This window comes from Exophiala dermatitidis, assembly GCF_000230625.1.
Source record: "Exophiala dermatitidis NIH/UT8656 unplaced genomic scaffold supercont1.3, whole genome shotgun sequence".
NCBI classification, from domain to species: domain Eukaryota; kingdom Fungi; phylum Ascomycota; class Eurotiomycetes; order Chaetothyriales; family Herpotrichiellaceae; genus Exophiala; species Exophiala dermatitidis.
The window spans coordinates 420,249-437,073 of NW_008751648.1; the positions used below are offsets into that span (position 1 = coordinate 420,249).

At 50.4% G+C, this 16,825-nt stretch overlaps 6 protein-coding genes across 6 annotated transcripts; 3 read left to right on the forward strand and 3 right to left on the reverse strand.

The window, feature by feature from the left end:
• The first annotated feature begins 2,860 nt into the window (after window positions 1-2,860).
• Window positions 2,861-6,463, forward strand: HMPREF1120_03151 (uncharacterized protein). The gene is made up of 3 exons (XM_009157206.1): window positions 2,861-5,942; window positions 5,990-6,041; window positions 6,089-6,463. The coding sequence occupies exon 1, from the start codon at window positions 3,069-3,071 to the stop codon at window positions 4,911-4,913; it is 1,845 nt and encodes a 614-aa protein (XP_009155454.1). The 5' UTR covers window positions 2,861-3,068; the 3' UTR covers window positions 4,914-5,942; window positions 5,990-6,041; window positions 6,089-6,463.
• Window positions 6,464-6,907: 444 nt separating this feature from the next.
• On the reverse strand, window positions 6,908-8,806 carry HMPREF1120_03152 (uncharacterized protein; the record flags this gene model as incomplete). Its single annotated transcript, XM_009157207.1, has 1 exon — window positions 6,908-8,806. One exon carries the CDS (start codon window positions 8,804-8,806, stop codon window positions 6,908-6,910), a length of 1,899 nt encoding a protein of 632 aa, XP_009155455.1.
• A 296-nt stretch (window positions 8,807-9,102) lies between these two features.
• HMPREF1120_03153 (uncharacterized protein) lies at window positions 9,103-10,474 on the reverse strand (the record flags this gene model as incomplete). The annotated part of the gene is made up of 2 exons (XM_009157208.1): window positions 9,103-9,962; window positions 10,018-10,474. The coding sequence occupies 2 exons, from the start codon at window positions 10,472-10,474 to the stop codon at window positions 9,103-9,105; spliced, it is 1,317 nt and encodes a 438-aa protein (XP_009155456.1).
• Window positions 10,475-10,865: 391 nt separating this feature from the next.
• On the forward strand, window positions 10,866-12,456 carry HMPREF1120_03154 (uncharacterized protein). The gene has a single exon (XM_009157209.1). It carries the CDS (start codon window positions 11,257-11,259, stop codon window positions 12,037-12,039), a length of 783 nt encoding a protein of 260 aa, XP_009155457.1. The 5' UTR covers window positions 10,866-11,256; the 3' UTR covers window positions 12,040-12,456.
• HMPREF1120_03155 (anaphase-promoting complex component APC8) lies at window positions 10,926-16,787 on the reverse strand. The gene has a single exon (XM_009157210.1). It carries the CDS (start codon window positions 16,631-16,633, stop codon window positions 14,300-14,302), a length of 2,334 nt encoding a protein of 777 aa, XP_009155458.1. The 5' UTR covers window positions 16,634-16,787; the 3' UTR covers window positions 10,926-14,299.
• On the forward strand, window positions 12,858-13,742 carry HMPREF1120_03156 (uncharacterized protein; the record flags this gene model as incomplete). The annotated part of the gene is made up of 1 exon (XM_009157211.1): window positions 12,858-13,742. One exon carries the CDS (start codon window positions 12,858-12,860, stop codon window positions 13,680-13,682), a length of 825 nt encoding a protein of 274 aa, XP_009155459.1. The 3' UTR covers window positions 13,683-13,742.
• Window positions 16,788-16,825: the final 38 nt, after the last annotated feature.

Sequence of the window (16,825 nt, forward strand, 5' to 3'; positions counted from 1 at the left end):
CGCTAGGATCTCTTTATAAAGCTTTATCTAAAGACGGGCTATTTATATAACGAGTCGATAGGGTAGTTCTCGGCGGAGGAGGAAAACTAGCAAGAACTAGCGTAAGGGCCGCTCAAAGACTATTATATCTTTAAAACGAATCTAATATAGTATCGTACTAAATTAGAGAAGTTATTTAGTAACTTAACGGTAATAGGAAGGTTAGTAGGACGTCGACGCTAGCGTAAGGAGTAGGAGAAGGAGAAGGAGGAGGAGGAGGTAATAGATATATAAGTTCTTAATATATTAGCGTAATAAGACGCCTCGGAAGACGCGTTAATACGGAGGATAGAAGGTGACTTACCTTAATTACCTGAACTATCTAAGATAGTATAGGTTTAGTCGCCTCTACCGCCAACTACGCCTATAATTACGCCGTTAACTGCGCCGAAACTAACAGCGTTAACTGCGCCGAAACCAATAGCGTTAACTGTACCGAAACCGATAGCGTCGAGAGCGATAGATACGCCGACGGCAAAGAGGCAAAAGCAATAGGGTTCTCTCGACTTTAATCACTCTATCGAGCTATTTGCGGAGATAATAATAGCGAAGGAGAAAAGAGAGCTTTAACGAGAGTAAGGAGACTTAAAAACGCCTAGATAGATTATAATTTAAAAGTTATAAGAGACGTTTAGGTCGACGCTATTAATAGATAAGATATTAGTTACTATCGACGTTATTAGTATCGACTATAAGGTTTTTATAAGTACTAGGCTAGAGATCTAGAAAGCGTAACTACTAAGAGAGATCGAGAAGAAGCGATTATAGTAAACTTACCTAGTAATTTACTTCTTTTATCCTTCTACGTATCGTTACCTTTACTACTAAGTACTCGTCGTTTGTATACCTACGCCTATCGATACTATATCGGTAATACGCGTATTACCTTCTTTACCCTACGTAACGTAGTTATCCTATATCGCTTGCGTAATCCCGTCTCGTACCGTTTTCATAGCTGCTCGGTTAGCTCGAGAAGCCTAAATCGATCCGATCGGCGCTCTAGGTACCCTTACCTCTATCTTATTTAAGTTTACGATCTTCTTAAGAGATATCCTAAAATTCTTGTCATTTCTATCTCGTTAAGCGATAAAGTTGAATACGCCGGTAAGAGCGACTGTTAGATCGACTACGTTTTTAATAGAGTACTCGTACTTATTCGCTATAATCTTAAACTTACGTTTAAAGATACCGAATAGCCTCTCGACGACGTTTCGCGCCGACGCGTATCTAAGATTAAATAACTTCTTCTTATTCGTAGGCTTCTCGACTCCTTCTCTTATCTATTTCTTTAAGTAATATCTTACGCCGTCGTACGGCGTAAGTATAAAAGGTACGTTATAGTATTCTACGTCGGCGAGATAATAACGGCCTTTAGGTAGCTTAAATGCCTCCGTTACGAGCGCTAACTTTAGAATAGTCGAATCGTACGTAGACCTCTCCTAACTAGGATAGACTAATATAAATTATAGATTAAATAAAGCGATATCGAGTACGTTTTACGTTAATACTCCTTTCCTATTCCTCTACGATCCTACTCCCTCCTCCTCGAGCGATTTATAACGTAAGTACATCTAAAGATAGGTACCGTTAAGAGCGCCGATATAGTCTTTAAAATATAGCTAGAACTTACTATTACCTCGAATCTTAGGAGATATAGGCGAGTTATCGGTTACCTAGTATACGTTCTCTTTATAGAGCGGTTATAGTACGTTTAGTACCGTATAAAACGCTCTCGATACCGAATCTGCTAACCTCGCGAATAGAGTCCTAACTTGTTACTACGTAGCGTTAAAACGATAGATATATAGGAATATAGTAACTATCTCTTCTAGGCGTATACCTCGACTATCGGATAGCTCGAAATAAGTACGAATCTATTCGATAAGGCTATTAAACGTCTCTACCGTACACCCTAGGTTTTTATATATTAATTGTGGCGACCTACGCCACTCCTATAGATTTTCGATACCGCGCCGAGAGTTAAGATAAAGAGGAGTATAATTAAACCGAGAGGCGCGCTTACGGAGTATTAGGAGAAGTAATAGTATAGCGGCGTCGTCTTCGTCTATAGCTAACGATAGCGGCGAGACTTAAAATAGGGCTAAAAACGGTATTAATAGTACGATTCGATACTAATTTGGCGGCGTCGATATCGATTTAGCTATAAGCGTTATCGAGAGCGACCCGATAACCTATATATTTAATAAAAAAGCGTCTCTATACTATATAAACTTATATAATTAGCAAAAAGGCGTCTCTATAACTCGTCAATAACGCGCTATTAAGCGCGTCGATTTACGTCGATTACTTATACTATAGGGATATCGGGCACTCGATAGATATCGACTAATTATGGCTGTTATACTAAAGTTTGGCAGGAGACGGCATCACGGGAGGCGTTGCTCTAGCGTCAAAACATGCCTCCACCACAAAAGCGCTTGCGGGTCGCGAGCGCTCGTGCAGCCGAGCAGGCCCTAATAACAGGTGCTAGTAGTAGATGATCCGCGCCGTCTGTGGCCTAGTGTCGACTTTAGGGCTCAATAGTGTTTGACTCTTACGTCTGGAGAGAATCGTAGGCATCAGCCACGGCTTAGGAGGCGGTGGGTGGGTGAGTTCGGGGCTGGCTTCTAGGCTGTGGCTTGACTGGAGTTCGGGCTTCCTAAGGCGTCGAAGTCCTGGGGTTAGGGGCGGCTAAGGCGTCTCTCTAGGCTTTCCGGGTGGTTAGTCAGCCGTGTTGTGGGCATCATGCACGTCAGTTCGCCGGAGGTTTAGAGGCCGCCTCTTTGGCCCCACCATGATTGTTCCCTCTGCGGCGTCAATGCGTCAATGCGCAGTTGATTGTAAACAAATCGTCCGCTCCGTCAACTCGCTTTCCGCTCTTCCTTCCAAACACTCATTGCAATCTTTACTTTTGGTGTTCAGGCACTCGATGCCTTTGCCTTCTAATATGCATAACGCGGGATTCTACTTGCTGCATCACATGTAATGTCGACCCGAGACACGACTATCAAGTACGACTAGTATCCATCATGAATCGACAAGAATTAGCGGATCTCCTCGCCCAAACACACTACCCTTCGCGGCCGGGGATGGCTTCGTCCGGCTTGTGTAACCCGTCTTCCGTGCTCTCTCCGAGACAGAAGTTCCAGGCGCATGTCCGGACCTTGAGTGATGACAGCATTTCCAGCACTTCGCACCAGTTGTTGTCGCCTCAACGGTCTCCAGATCTGCAGCACACTTCAAGCCTACGAGTACAACTTCGAGATAGCCCCTCCCCGCAGTATGCCACCAGACCCTCTGGCGTATTCAGATTTGGCGATCTGCAGTCTGAGCCAGCTCTCATTCGAGAGGAGCGGGAGGCATGGAACAGAGCATCTCCGAGTCGGGCACTCAGAGGCCGGCGTCAAGATGCCTATGTTCTACAGCCGCCGGAGGAAGAAAGTCCAGCAAAACAACCAAGCAAACGCGTCAGGCAGCTGAAATCGTTTGCTCCTTCGGGAGCAATTGCGGATCACGATGAGAGACCAAAGACGAGTCGAGGGCTTAATTATAATGCGACCGAAGAACAGGACCAGCAACCACGAAACTCCAGGTTTGCTGAAGGAAGCATGAACGGCAGATCCGCTGGGGTCTCATCTACATGGCCGGAACATAGTTCTATCTCCAGCCTTTCCGGCGCCGAGTCTGACAACGATACTACTCCGCGAGGCTCACCCCAACGCTCCTCCATTGACTTGGGAGAATTCGCCCCTCCAGCGGTAACCCCGGCCACTCTGCGACAACGTTTCTTCAAGATCGGCAGCGCCTTCAAGTCCCACGAACATACCAAGACTCAAGGAGAAAGAGAGCCACATCCTGAAAAGGAAAAGAAAAAGAAGGGTCTCAGAAAAAGTATTTCATTGTGGAACATACACGGTATTGGAGGAAAGAAAAAGCATGGTGGTTCCACCAGTGATCTAGCTCCCCAGGCCACGCTCGAGGACACGACTCTGGAGGTCCTGAATGATCGGAAGAGGAGAGCGGAGGAAGCATATGTTGAGCAGTTCGGGCCAAAGCGACGAAAATCTAATATTGGTCAAGAGCCCGAGGGCAACGAACAGGAGTTACGGAAAACACCATCGGCTAAGGAAGCTCCGCAAGGTTCTCGACGGGGGAGCAAAACTCCAACAAGAACCCGACGTATGCGCCGATCCTCTTCGGTAGAGATCCCGACGGATTCGGATCTGCTTGCCACACACAGCGACCTAGACCACCATAAACGGCCAAGTCGAAGGGAGCTTGAGAAAGAGAACCAGCAGCTTCGTGCGATGTTGCGACAACAACAGTATGAAGCCACATTGGACCCCAACCATGCCAAGCTACAGTCGGAGCCGAAGCGTTCACAGCAGCATGACGAGACCGGCACCGGAGGTCAACCGGAAGTCACGCCAGGAAAGCCGTCAGGCAAGAAACACAATCCAAGCCGGCGACCACAGGACGTGCCGCCTGTACCGCCGGTCCCTCAGATGCCAGAGCGTGTGGTGCTGAAGAATTTGAGCAATGCGAGGAATCAACCCCAGGGGAAGAATAACACTAATAATGATAGCAATTCGAACGCCAACTCGACATCTAATTCTAATGTCTCAAAAGACGCCGAAACGCTGAAGGGAATGGGAATCAATCTGCTGACCTCGGCACCGGCAATGGGCCTTCCGCGTCCAGTTTCAATCATCCTAGAAGAAGACGAAGAGGGCGAGAATAAGAGTCCTGCTCCTCAACGTGTGAGACGGCTCGAGCCCAGCGATGTGGAGAAACGGAAAATGCAAGAACAATTCGCATTGCAGGTCAAAGGGATCAAGCGAGAGCAATGGGAGTGGCCTGAAGATGTGTTTTAAGTGCTATGGGCATCAGGAGAAACTACGAAGGTCACGAATTTGGATGAAAAAAGGAAAAGATTCATTATTAAGCATGGACATTACGTCCGATCCGAGTTATCATGCGGTTCCGTTTTACGCCCATGGGCAGATGTTCAACAGATCGGTCTCAACGAGTCTTCACCAAAGGCGCGATGGATGCGATGGAGGTTCTGGACATCCGAGATGGCTGTGCTAGAAGGGAGAAAGCGACCAAGTTTCTTCTACGGCTTCAAGCGACATACGACGACGATGGATCATGCTATGATTGCGCACCGTTATTCTGATCTGCTGCTTTGTTTTGCTTTTCTTCTCTTGTTGATTTCAGCGTTTTCGAGCAGAAAATTCGTGTTTTGGAGGGGAAGGGGCAGGTCGGATGAGGATCTTGCATCTCGCTTGACCCCATCCGCCCAGGTGTCTCTTGTTCATGTTTTCGAGCGCACTTGTTTCCTTTTTGAGTTTTTGGGTTCTTCATGCTTTTCTGCATGAGCATCATTTTTTTTTTTTTTCGCTGGGCTTGGAATGCATTTTGAGACGGAGTGGAAATGGCACACAGACAATGCACAGCGCAGCACTGCATAGCAACGCGAGAGGCCAAAAAGCGAGAAAAAAAGAGAGGAGATACCAGTACGGAAAAGACCGAAGCAGAGGCTACTTAGTAGCACTTGGTACCCAGGGCTCCCACTGCATGACGTTCTTACGAAGTATGAGATTATTACATGAAGCTGTTGGAGACTCAGCCTTTCTTTCTTGCACTTGATCAAGTATTCAAAGGAAAAAAGAAAGTCAAGTACTGCCACTGGCACTGGTCCTTTCGCTTTCAAGTTGAATTAGAATCTCAAAGGTACGGTGTACTGTACCTACGTACTATACTGTGACAAGGCCTCGGCCTTGCTATTATCATGCGAAGGAACCTCGATCCCTAGTGTCGTCCCATCGATCTCAGAAGAAGTGTCAGCGATTTTGTCCAATGTGCATCACAGATGATCCTCATGATTGAAAGTTGTAATTGTAGGTATTGAAGCCTTCATCGCTGAAACAGCAGCTGAGCTTGGAAGCGAACATGTCAGGGGATGTCATTCATTCACTCAGTTGTTCGTTCATTCAAAGGTAGGAGGGAGCCTCAGAATGAAACCACCATCTGCTGAAAACGAAAGGAGAGATAGGATATATATCGGAGAAGGGAAGGGAAGGAGTATATAACTAATAACTATACCTCGACTATACAAGTACAGTATACTGCTCGTGTTCCTGGTAACCTGGTTACCACTGCAGCTGCTAGGTTCTGAGGCGGAGTGGTGAACAGATCTTTCCTGCAGTGAAGGGAGAAAAAGAAAGAGAGAGGAGAGAGAGTGCCCAGCGCACTCTGAAGAACCTAAGGTATAGCCTACAATAAAGAACGAAAGCGTGAATATCCAGGATCATGGGCAACATATATATCGTGAGCATCATTTGCGTATATCTCATCTCATCTCCTGGGCCTGGGTCCAGAAACTGACTTTAGTGCTCCACAAGGCGGGAGTAGCAATCTGGGGTTTGTTGTATAGTCGAGTCGCCTCCAATTCGCACAAAGTTCATCCTGAGGGGAGGGGATATCATACACATTGATGTCACTCCAGTCCAAACTGGAAGATCGGTGGATTGGATCGCAACGGTGACTTTATGGTGACGAGGGACTCGGTCACTTCTGCAAGCGATGGCGCACTCGACCCTTTGCTTGGATTGACAGCTGCTATTTTGGTGGCTAGCTTCGGCGCGGCGGCGCCCATTTCAATTTAGTAGCGGGAGTCGGGAGTAAAGGCGAACATAACTCGTCAGCGCTTTACCCGCGAAGGTAAGATGTGATGATCTGCAGTCCCGAAATCGAGGAGTGGCGATAGACTTTGAAGAGGTGGAAATCCGAAGGTACAGTGGACTTTGAGGTTTTGGTGGAAAGTTGGGGCTTTGTGAGAAGTTGAACTGGACAATTAATCGACTCAAGTCCAGAACCAACCTCCTCTCTTCGAGTTGCGTCCATCCTGTTTATTGTCCTTGTTCGCGGCACCTTGCTCTGCGCTGGCATCGTTTTGTTGAGGTACGCCGTCCTCTGCAAAGCCGAAACCAGGTATTTCACGTTGAGATGTAGGAGGTATCTCTGACGTAGGCAGTGTCTGGGTCTCTTTGTTTGCGCGCGGCGGCTCAACTTTCCTGGGTGGTTGCGTGCTTGGGAGGTTCCTCACTTCGACACTCTCGTTGCTTTCTTCTGTTCCATCTGCAAATCGCTTCTTCAACACGCGTTTGGTCTCGATGGAGCCATCGGGCAGAGTCCGCATCACAGTGGTGGTCAAGGTTGACACAACGGATGGAGTTGAGCTGTTCTCACCACGGGTTGAAGACGAGAACAACGTCTCAGAAGAGTCTGATGTAGCAGACGACAACGTTGAAGAAGTCGAGGTATTCGCCGATTCTTCGGCCTTGGGCGATTCATCCTCGGCCTCGCTTGCGGGTTGACCTCCGTTAGCGATCGCCTCGAGATCTTTTGCCGCCTGGTCAACTGCCGCGACAATAGAATCAGCTGCGGAGAGGATGCTCCCAAAAATTGGGAACGGTCCTAGCCGCTCGGCTGCCTTATCGACCAAGTCCTCAAAAGCATCATCTTGCTTTTCATCGGTTTGCGATGATGTTGAGTAGTTGGCTGTAGCTTTATCTTCGCTCTGCTTTCCCCATAATCGTCCGCATCCTCTGCGCCATCCGCAGTGTCCCTTTTGAGCCGCCGACTGTGCATCACTGAAACGCTTGACTAGGAAACCGTCCTTATTGAAACCCCAGGCAGGTCCTAGACTTCCACGGTGGACCAGGCCATGAATCCAGTCACTCGGCGTTTGCCAAGTGGGTGAGCTTCTTTCCACCATTTTCCCAGTCTGCTGTAAGCTGAGCAGATCTTCGAAGGCGTCCGCCCAAGGCAACCGGCTTGCCAACTTTTCGTCGATGTCCGTGTACCATTTTTCAAAGAACCTCGGTTGCGAGATCTGGAAAGGCACATCTTCAGAATCCTCGATGCGGACTTTGAACAATCTTGACTGGGAAGGGTTGGAGAGGTAAATGGGAGAGTAGGGGCTTAGCAGAAGCCAAGGAATGGTGTGATCTGTATTGCTGAATGGATCCATGCGGCGAGCGCTGAATAGAGTGTAAAGTGTGGGACGAGAGTGTCTCTTCGACACTGACGAAGTTTCAGCTGAGCCAGCGAGGCTGTTCTCCGTTCCGTGCTCCTGGACTCTCTGCTTCCCATCCCAGCCAAGGGAAGAAAACCATGAGTTTGTGGACTTGTCCGAGCTGTGCCGAGACCTCGACTTGATGACCGGAATTTCGACAGCTGCGTCAGAGCTTTGGGTTTGATCGTAGGCGTCCAGCTCGGTTTTCGGTAGGCCGCCCTCGTCATACAGGGCCGGTTTCTTCGGATCATTGGAGAGTTTGTCGGTTACTGCTGGAGATTTGGCTGCGTCTCCTCGGGTCATCCAAAGCGTATCCTCTTTGGGAGATTTCCAAGCTGCTTCCATGGCCTTCCAGGCATCCATCTTTGACTTCTCAATCTCCTGTCTCATCTCTTCCATCTCCTGCTCCCACTGCTTTCTCCAACCCTCCTCCAACTCATGGCTTCGCCGCATCAACTCTTCGAACTCTTTCTTCCATGGGTCTCGGCTGGAAGACAGGCCGAAGAGCTGCGGGATTCCCTGGAACAATGACGAAAGTTGTTCATCTGCAAAGCGGCGGAACTGGATGAATGGGTTGTCGTCGTCCTTGTTGGAGCGCGGATATGGGGTCTGATAGGTGGGGAACGGGTCGAGGGGAGGCGGAATGGAGGCATCAGTCGATCCTTTGCTGTCTTTCTCGGGCATTATTGATGAGATGGGTATTCTAGGCAAGTCAACGTCTCAAATGGGTGATGAAATCCCACGAAATGAAACATATACAACGTACGATGAACGGATCATGGTTGATGCCTGAGTTGATCGATCATGTTCGACGCGGGGATGGAACCACAGTTATGATTGGTTACAGACACGACAATCCTCCGCGGCTCGCCGGACGAAGAATAGTCCCCAGCCCTCACTACGATATTAAGTCCTATTTTGCCTTGATAGCGAATGTACATAGTTAGTGAAGTAACGGCAGACACACTCCCTGGGCATCATCAGAGCCTGGCTCTCTCTGGTATCTTTTCCCATGCTTCATCAAAGCCGGTCGACCTGACCCAGTTCGGCTCACTGGCTTCCACCGAGTCGATAGCCATATGGCCCAATTGTAGCCACATGTTGCCTTTGATCGGGAACACATCATCGGGCTCATCCTTGAAATCCCTACAAACCTGTTCGCCGTTGGCCAGGGCACGGATCAGCTTACTGGCATGTCCGTCGTCAGGGAATTTGTCGACCCGTCGTATAATCTCAGCCCATCCATCATCAGGTTTCCTAGGTTTGTAGTTCTTGATCTCGTCCATCAGGAGCTTCGGGCAACCTCTGGAGACATACATGGCGAGATCCAGCCGCCCTTTCCACTCCAGAAGCCTGCATTTGTTTCCCATGCTCAACCATGGCTGTTTGATGAATGCCGAGAAGAAGATGGAGCAATTCACGCAGTGCATGAAGAAGAAGTCGAACTTGATCTCCTTCGTCGGACGCTGTGCTGCTCCAGTAAAGTACACGGCGGCGTTGATCATTTCTGCTGTTTTCTTCTCCAGCTGATCAGGCTGTACAGTCCATTGAGCTGCAAGCGCTACCATTTCATCGGAGGCGCGGACGAAGACGCCGTCTCGCAACTTGTTGCCGTCATCCCAATGGGCCGACGTACGCAGTTTTTCGTTCTTGGTACTTTCGTGAATGAGTTGAACCAAGCTCTTCGAGGACTTGGACTGTCGGGCGGCGTCTTCTGCGGCATGCAGGTAATTTCCGGTCCACCCGTCATGTATGGCAGCCTGAGCGAGTGCTTCTACAATGATCGCTGGCTGTCTGAATTCGACGCCGAATCCCAGGTGGATAAGTGGGTGTAGAAACCCTAGGTCGCGTAAGTAGACTGTATCATACTATCTTCAATAGTTTCTGTTGCATACCTGCGAACATCCTCCCAAGCATTCGGTCAGCATGCTCGGTTTTAGCAAAGACGTGCTCATTCAAAACGGCCTCCCACCCCTTGTGTTCAATCTCCTGGCGGAAGAAGATTTCAAAGTCGTGGAAGTATTGCTCCTTACCCAGGAACTTGCGGAACTGTTCAGGATCCGACATTGTCTGCACATTCTGTTTCTCAACCGGATACTGTGGCCTCTGGTAGGTCTTATTGTTGTCAAAAGCTTGTTGGATCTCGTCGGGCGTTGCGCCCAGTGCATAGATGGTCAACAGGTGGTGTGCAATATGGTTATGGAAGCCACTCCTGTTAAAATACATGTGATACTTGTCATGGTTCTCCTGCAGAAGGCGACTGCCAATATTGGAGGATTCGGCTTTAATGTCTGGGACATGATAGACACCGGCGTTGGCAGGGTCCAGCTCGACATGGGCCGCTGTGGCCATTGTTCTGCCGCTTCGATATGAAACTTGTTGTCGGCAATGGAGGCGTAATATTGTGGATCTGGTAGGATGGGCCTTAACGGAGGCTGCCAACGATTTTGCGCCAGCAGGTGTCCGAGAGAACATGGAGATATTTCCTGCCTATCCCGGATGTCATATCTCCATTCGCCTCACAATTCTGGTCTCACGCAGTCAGGGCTATATATATAGTGTGGATGCTTGCGAGGGGTATATTCCAGTGCGGAACAAGGCTGGCATGGAACGAGTACACGATGAGATCAGCAGCCAGGGACCGCGACCAATCAGCAGGTTGTCTTACAAAGACAGGCCAGAGGGGGTTCAACTTCATGTTGCTTTGGCTGGGTTTTCAGTACCTATAAGTCGGTTGAGATACTTTCCGAGCCCGACTGCCTAGAAACAGATTGCCCTGTCTCGCATTAGTAACTATCCTCGGAGCAGGTCAGATGATAGAGGAACAACGATCATAATTCCGCTAACACGGGATGCTGACGCCATGATCGAAATGGCTTGCTTGCCACCCTGTGCTTCCTCACTGTAGCCTGTCCGGAGTCTAGGGTGACCGGTTTTCCATCTGTATTATACCGATGGAGACAGTAGTAAATCAATAGAAACAGCCATACAGTTACCACCAGGTTGCTGTGTCCAGGCGTCATCTGCCTCTCTGATATTATTAAAATCCTTACTTGGGCCAAACGACAGCTCATTCAGCACCCTGCGGACTTTTGGTGGACCTCATGTTGTTCGTAGTATGGTTCATGTGAACAATGAGGTGTACAAGAAGCACCATCCGTTCAGTATCCTTTCTAGTTGGCCCTTTGACTGCCAGCAAGAAAATGGACCCTTCCCAGCGACAGATACGAAGCTATGAGCCCAAAAGTCCGAATGGGCCATTCCCTTACTCGTCGACGGATCTCACCCCTGTGGATCCTGGGCACGACTCAATGTTCTACGACGTGCCCCGTTTTGTGGCGCATATCGATGCCAATGCCATCAACAGATTGTCAGCATATTATGACCAAGTCCTGCCTCGCAAAGGACGGATCTTAGACTTTTGTTCCAGTTGGATCTCCCATTATCCCCGGAGTATTCAAGAGGCTGCAGCGACCGGCTCGCTAGATGTGCTTGGAACCGGCATGAACGGCCCTGAGCTCAGTAAGAATCCAGTATTGAAGCATTGGGCTGTACAGGACCTCAATGAGGAGCCAGAGGTACGATTGCCCGGGCCGAGTGGAGGAAACCTGGACGCCTCGACGTGTGTGGTTTCCATCGACTACCTGACCAAACCAGTGGATGTTCTTCAAGGTATCCGAAAGCAAACAAAGGAAGGTGGCAAGGTGCATCTGATCATCTCAAACCGATGCTTTCCAACGAAAGTGGTAGGACGGTGGTTGAAGGTGGACAAGGAACAAAGGCTGGAAATGGTGGCCGATTATTTGTGGTGGAGTGGATGGAGGAACATCGAGATCGAAACGCTGGTGGAGGGAACGTGGATGAAGGACCCGTTGTGGGTGGTTAGAGCAGAGAATGTAGTTGAAAGCGTCGGATAGAGAGATGCTGCGCAAGTTGATATCAGAAATATCTGTTCAAGCAAGGCTGAGGGCGCAAGGCTGAACACGCGGAGGGGCACAGCTTCATCCTATTCCCAGGTAGGGCATGACCCAACTTGCTTGCCGCACTTTTAACAACTGGGTTTCTCCCGTCAACGTATCGGCAGCCAAGCTTCATGAGGACCTGCATCAGCGGACACTCTTCCTTCCTGTTTTCCATCACTGCATGATTGGGTAGGCACCTGTCCCATCCAGTGAAGGGGGCCTTGAGGCGTGTTTCAAAGTTGGATTGCTGCCCGGTGACTGCATCACTCCCATCGGTTCATGAGCACCCGTGTGCAGACAGTATGTCAGGGTAGACAGTATAAGTGGTGGCATCAGGTGCTGCATAACCTTGAGGCTCTGTACAAAGAGCAGGTGCAGGCTGTCGTTGGCTGTCGTCGTTTGTATCGTTCAGCTTGTGAGCACGCACAACTTGAACTGGACCGTGACCCTGGCAGCACGCGCAGTAGCGTCGCGCCTTCTCATCACCGTAGATGCCCCCTGCCCTGTTTGAGCTGCTTCCGGGAGTCATCGCTTCCAGGCTGCCACTGGCCGTGCAGGTGTCGTGCCTCTCGGCGTCGCGTCGTCGTCCGCCAGTGACATGTGCCGGTGGAGCGTGCCAGTGCCAGTGCCAGTGCCAGTGTTGGGCCACCTCGCAGCATAGTATGATTTTTTCCTCTCTTCGCTTTCATTCTCCTCTTTTCATCCTCCTCGTCCCTGGCCAGCCGCACCGTCATCCTACCAGCCCCATGATATGTAGCAAAGCACCCTTCATAATGGACCCAATCAGAGCAATTCGTGTAGCCCTCGAGGACATGTTGTATATGCTGACCTTCTCCATCATTAACGGATTCATCATCCTCGGGGTCTTTTATTTCATCATCAACATCCTTCCTTCCATCATCCGCTTTGTCAAACCGATCATCTCACCTCCCATCGCCTGTGTCTCCTCCGCAGTCTCCAAACTCAAACGTCCTCGATCATTCACCTTGGCCATGATTCCTCTCGGACCGGTGCCTTTCGATACCTACCATACCGCCTTTCTTCTCGCCCAACGTATGCCAAGAGATTTGGTACCAGGCGTCCTCGACCTGGCAGGCTTCTGGATTGATGCTCCCCTGGCCTCAACAACTCGCCCTCTCAAGGTGACAGAAGGGGCTGCAGGCTCAGAATACGTGGTGGTCGATCTGCCAGAAACCTTCCCGGCAAAAGGTCTGCGTACGCTGACATTCACCGTAACCTCGAAAGATCAAGGCTGGAGCTGGGACAATCATTTCCACGGAACTTACTACAACAGCCACACCTGGTTTGAGGTGACAATTTGGCCTGCAGACTCAGGACACCCCGGGCAAGCAAGAGAACCAAGAAAACCGCTGGCGTCACGAAAGATCATTATCAATGTCCATGCAGGCAAGGCGTACAAAACCCATACTGTGCGTTGGAGTCATGACGACCGCAACGAGGACATCAGAAAACTGGTGAGAAGTATCCATGGTGGGATGAGAGTTGCCATCACCGCATGGGCCTTGTACCCTGCTTGGGAGAACGATGTGAGAAGCGCCAGAATCGATTGTCAGGTGAACGCAGTGCGGAAGATGTGAGTACACATCACCGACGGCAGTACCACTCTGCTCCCGAGCATGATGGGTCAGTATCTTGCTGCTAGACCGGAGGGCCGAGACAGGCGAAGCGGCCACATAGGACACTCGACTTCTCTTTTCAAATCAGTCCCGTCAGTATTGCCTGGACAATAACTGCAGACAGTCGAGCTCACGATCCTTGACGAGTTACAATGTATCGATATCCCAGCTAGCCGCAGAGCTAGAACAAAAGGTGAACAGGAAGATGAAGCTGAGAGAGGTGCACATGGTGACAAGGTCTTTGAGCGCAGACAGTTGTGGAGAAGCGTGCTGCAGTATGAACCGGGCATTGCGTTATTCGTGATGGCGGCTATGGGGAAGAGATGCATCGATGCCCCGTCCACTCTTTAACAGCCAGATGTCAGGCTAGGGATGCTCATATCGGGGTGAATGGACATCGGAGTGTGCAAGAATTCTCTACTCTCACAACATGTCCTGCAACTCCATGCTCGTTTTGTGCCTTGTGTCTAGTAGACCGAAGTTCGTTGATAAACTGCTGTAGTTGTCGAGTTCAGTTCGCCAGCTTGCCCATTCCAACACGCGTCCACAGCATTGGTACGCTTCAAGGCCTTTCAAAGTCAAAACTCGCTTTCTAGCAACCCTTCTCTGCGCCCTCTGACTTCTCGAACCAGGCCTTTTGCCTCCTCGACCTCGTATCCATCCATGCACAACTCCTCGGCCAGCCGCTCAGCTCGGTCCAAATCACCTGTCTTGACGCTCCATCGCGCCAACCATAGCCGTGCTTTAGACGTCGTGGCGGTTGTCCCTGTGCCAAATCCGTCATTCTCGCCATCGCCATCGCCTTCATCTTGAACCTCACTCGGCCCTGACGCGGCTGAAGTGGGCGACGACAAGATTTCCGTATCGTCGTCCCCTCCCACATCTCCGATATCGTCATTAGCGGCAGCGGCAGCAGCCTCGGGGCCAGTTTCAGCTCTTAGCATCGCGACGCGAGCCTTGCGCTCCTCAGCAATTGCGCTCGCTCGAGCCTCCTTGCGTTGGCGTTTCCGCAAGGCCTTTTCCGCCTGAAGCACGGATTTCTGGGTTCCCCCAGTCTCCTGGGCCACGCAGAGTTCCATATATCGGGCCGCCTCGGCCTCACAGTCAGGTCCGCTACGCTCGTACAGCAAGGCGATCTGGTACAGCGTCTCCGGGTCGAGCAGTTTGCGGGGAGCGGGAGCCGGGCGTTGCTGTTGGGCGGAACCGGCTTTGGCTTTTGACCTGGCCTTGGTTGTGCTGCTCGTGACACTTGCGTTGACGTTGGAGGCAGTAGAGGTGTTGAAGCTGGTTTGTGGAGAGTTTGAGTCGTCAAAGTACGTGCCTGCCACGAGAGCCCGTTTCAGAGCTTTGATAGCTTGATCTAGCCGATTCATCTTGGTGTAGCACGAACCCACGGCCTGCCACATCTTGGGGTCGTATGGTCTCAACCCTGCCGCTCGTTGGTAGTAGAACAGAGCATAGAAACCCATGTCCAGCACCTCGTATGCTTGACCCAGGCCGTACCAGGCGCGATAATCTTTACGATTGACGTCGACGGCACGACGGTAGGACTCGATGGCTGCATGGGTGTTCTTTAACTCGATGTATTCATGGCCCATCAGTGTCCAGGCCGATAAGAAGTTCCGATCCAAGGTCAGCGCGCGGCGGAAGTACATGACTGCTTTCTCGTGTTGGGAGCATAACGAGTAGTAATTCCCCACGACACAGCACGTTTCAGGACGGAATTTGTCCACCGAGGTGGCCAGGTGTGCGAGGAAGGCCAGCTTCGGCCGGTCGGTCATGACGTAGAGAATATTGGAATAGTGGTCCAGGCCGTCCAGTCGATGAGGATGGGCGACCAGCAGATCCTGGAAGATCGAGGCCGACACCTCGTAGTCTTTGGCGTGGTAATAGGATAGTGCGAGTTGAGTCAAGAGAAACGTGGAGGTGGGGAAGTAGTTCAACAGTGTCTTGAGGTATGCCACCGTATTGGACTGGTCGCTCATGGAAAACAGGTCCACCGATGCATATGCTTGATATATGATGCCCATGATATTCTGGGGAAGGATGGACGGCGACAGTTGCGCAGTCAGGTCGTCGACGGAGGACAGCAGGGACGATAGTTCTTCCCATGCTCCCCAGTGATATGGGTTCAGCCGGACGGATCTGAGAAGCCATTGTTGCGCAAGTTGTTCCTGTCGTGACTTGACTAGCACAACGCCATACAGATACTCCAACCACCCTTGCGATCGTGTCAATTGTGGATCTGCTGTGTCTCTCGCTTTGAAGTATGCATCGAGTCCTCTCGCCAGCGCTGGAAGTTCGCGATTTGTAGTCTGTCTGCCGTCGGCTGGGCCAAGAACCATTTCGCTCTCTTCATCTTTCCTCTTCTCGCCTGCGATGTATCGGGCGTATAGTGAGAGGAACAACGACTTCTGACTGAGATGTGGAAATGGACTTATGGTGTCGGCAGACTTCTGTTTCGACTTCCCCTTGGTCCGAGACGGTGTAGATGTCGGTGTACGGCCCTTGGGCTTGTCAAAGATAGCCAACCCACCTGCAGGAATGGCAGGCGGCAGAAACACTGAAGCACATCTGTCAAACTCCTTTGTGTCGAAAAAGGTCTTTGCCAAAAGATATTTCGGCGCCTCTTTTGCCTCGAGCGCAGCCTCTTCGGGGTCCTCGTGGCTCGTGGAGAAAAGTCGATATGAAGATTGCACATTATTCGTGTCTTGCATATGAGAATCATAATTCGTCTCATCGTAATCAGGGAGAGAATTCAGCATTTCGGCCGCCCATTTCGCCGACTGATATAAACAGCGCTCTGAGCATTTGATCGACGCCTCTGTGAGACGATCCCTCAATTCGGAAACAATCTCAGGATCGATCTCACTGATAGAGCCGAAGCTGTCGTTCTGTCGGCGTGGAGCCATGTCGAGGCAAGGTGCAATGCGCGACCATGAGAGAAGGGAAGTGAAAAGCCCATGCACACCTCGAACCTAGGTCAGGACTGTCCCGAAATCTAAGGCACAGTCGCTGTCCTGCGCACTCGATCGTTGCACCTTCAATTGCAGGCAAGTGGACGCGTTGTGGAGGGATGCGCGTCTTGCCGAATGCGTCACCGA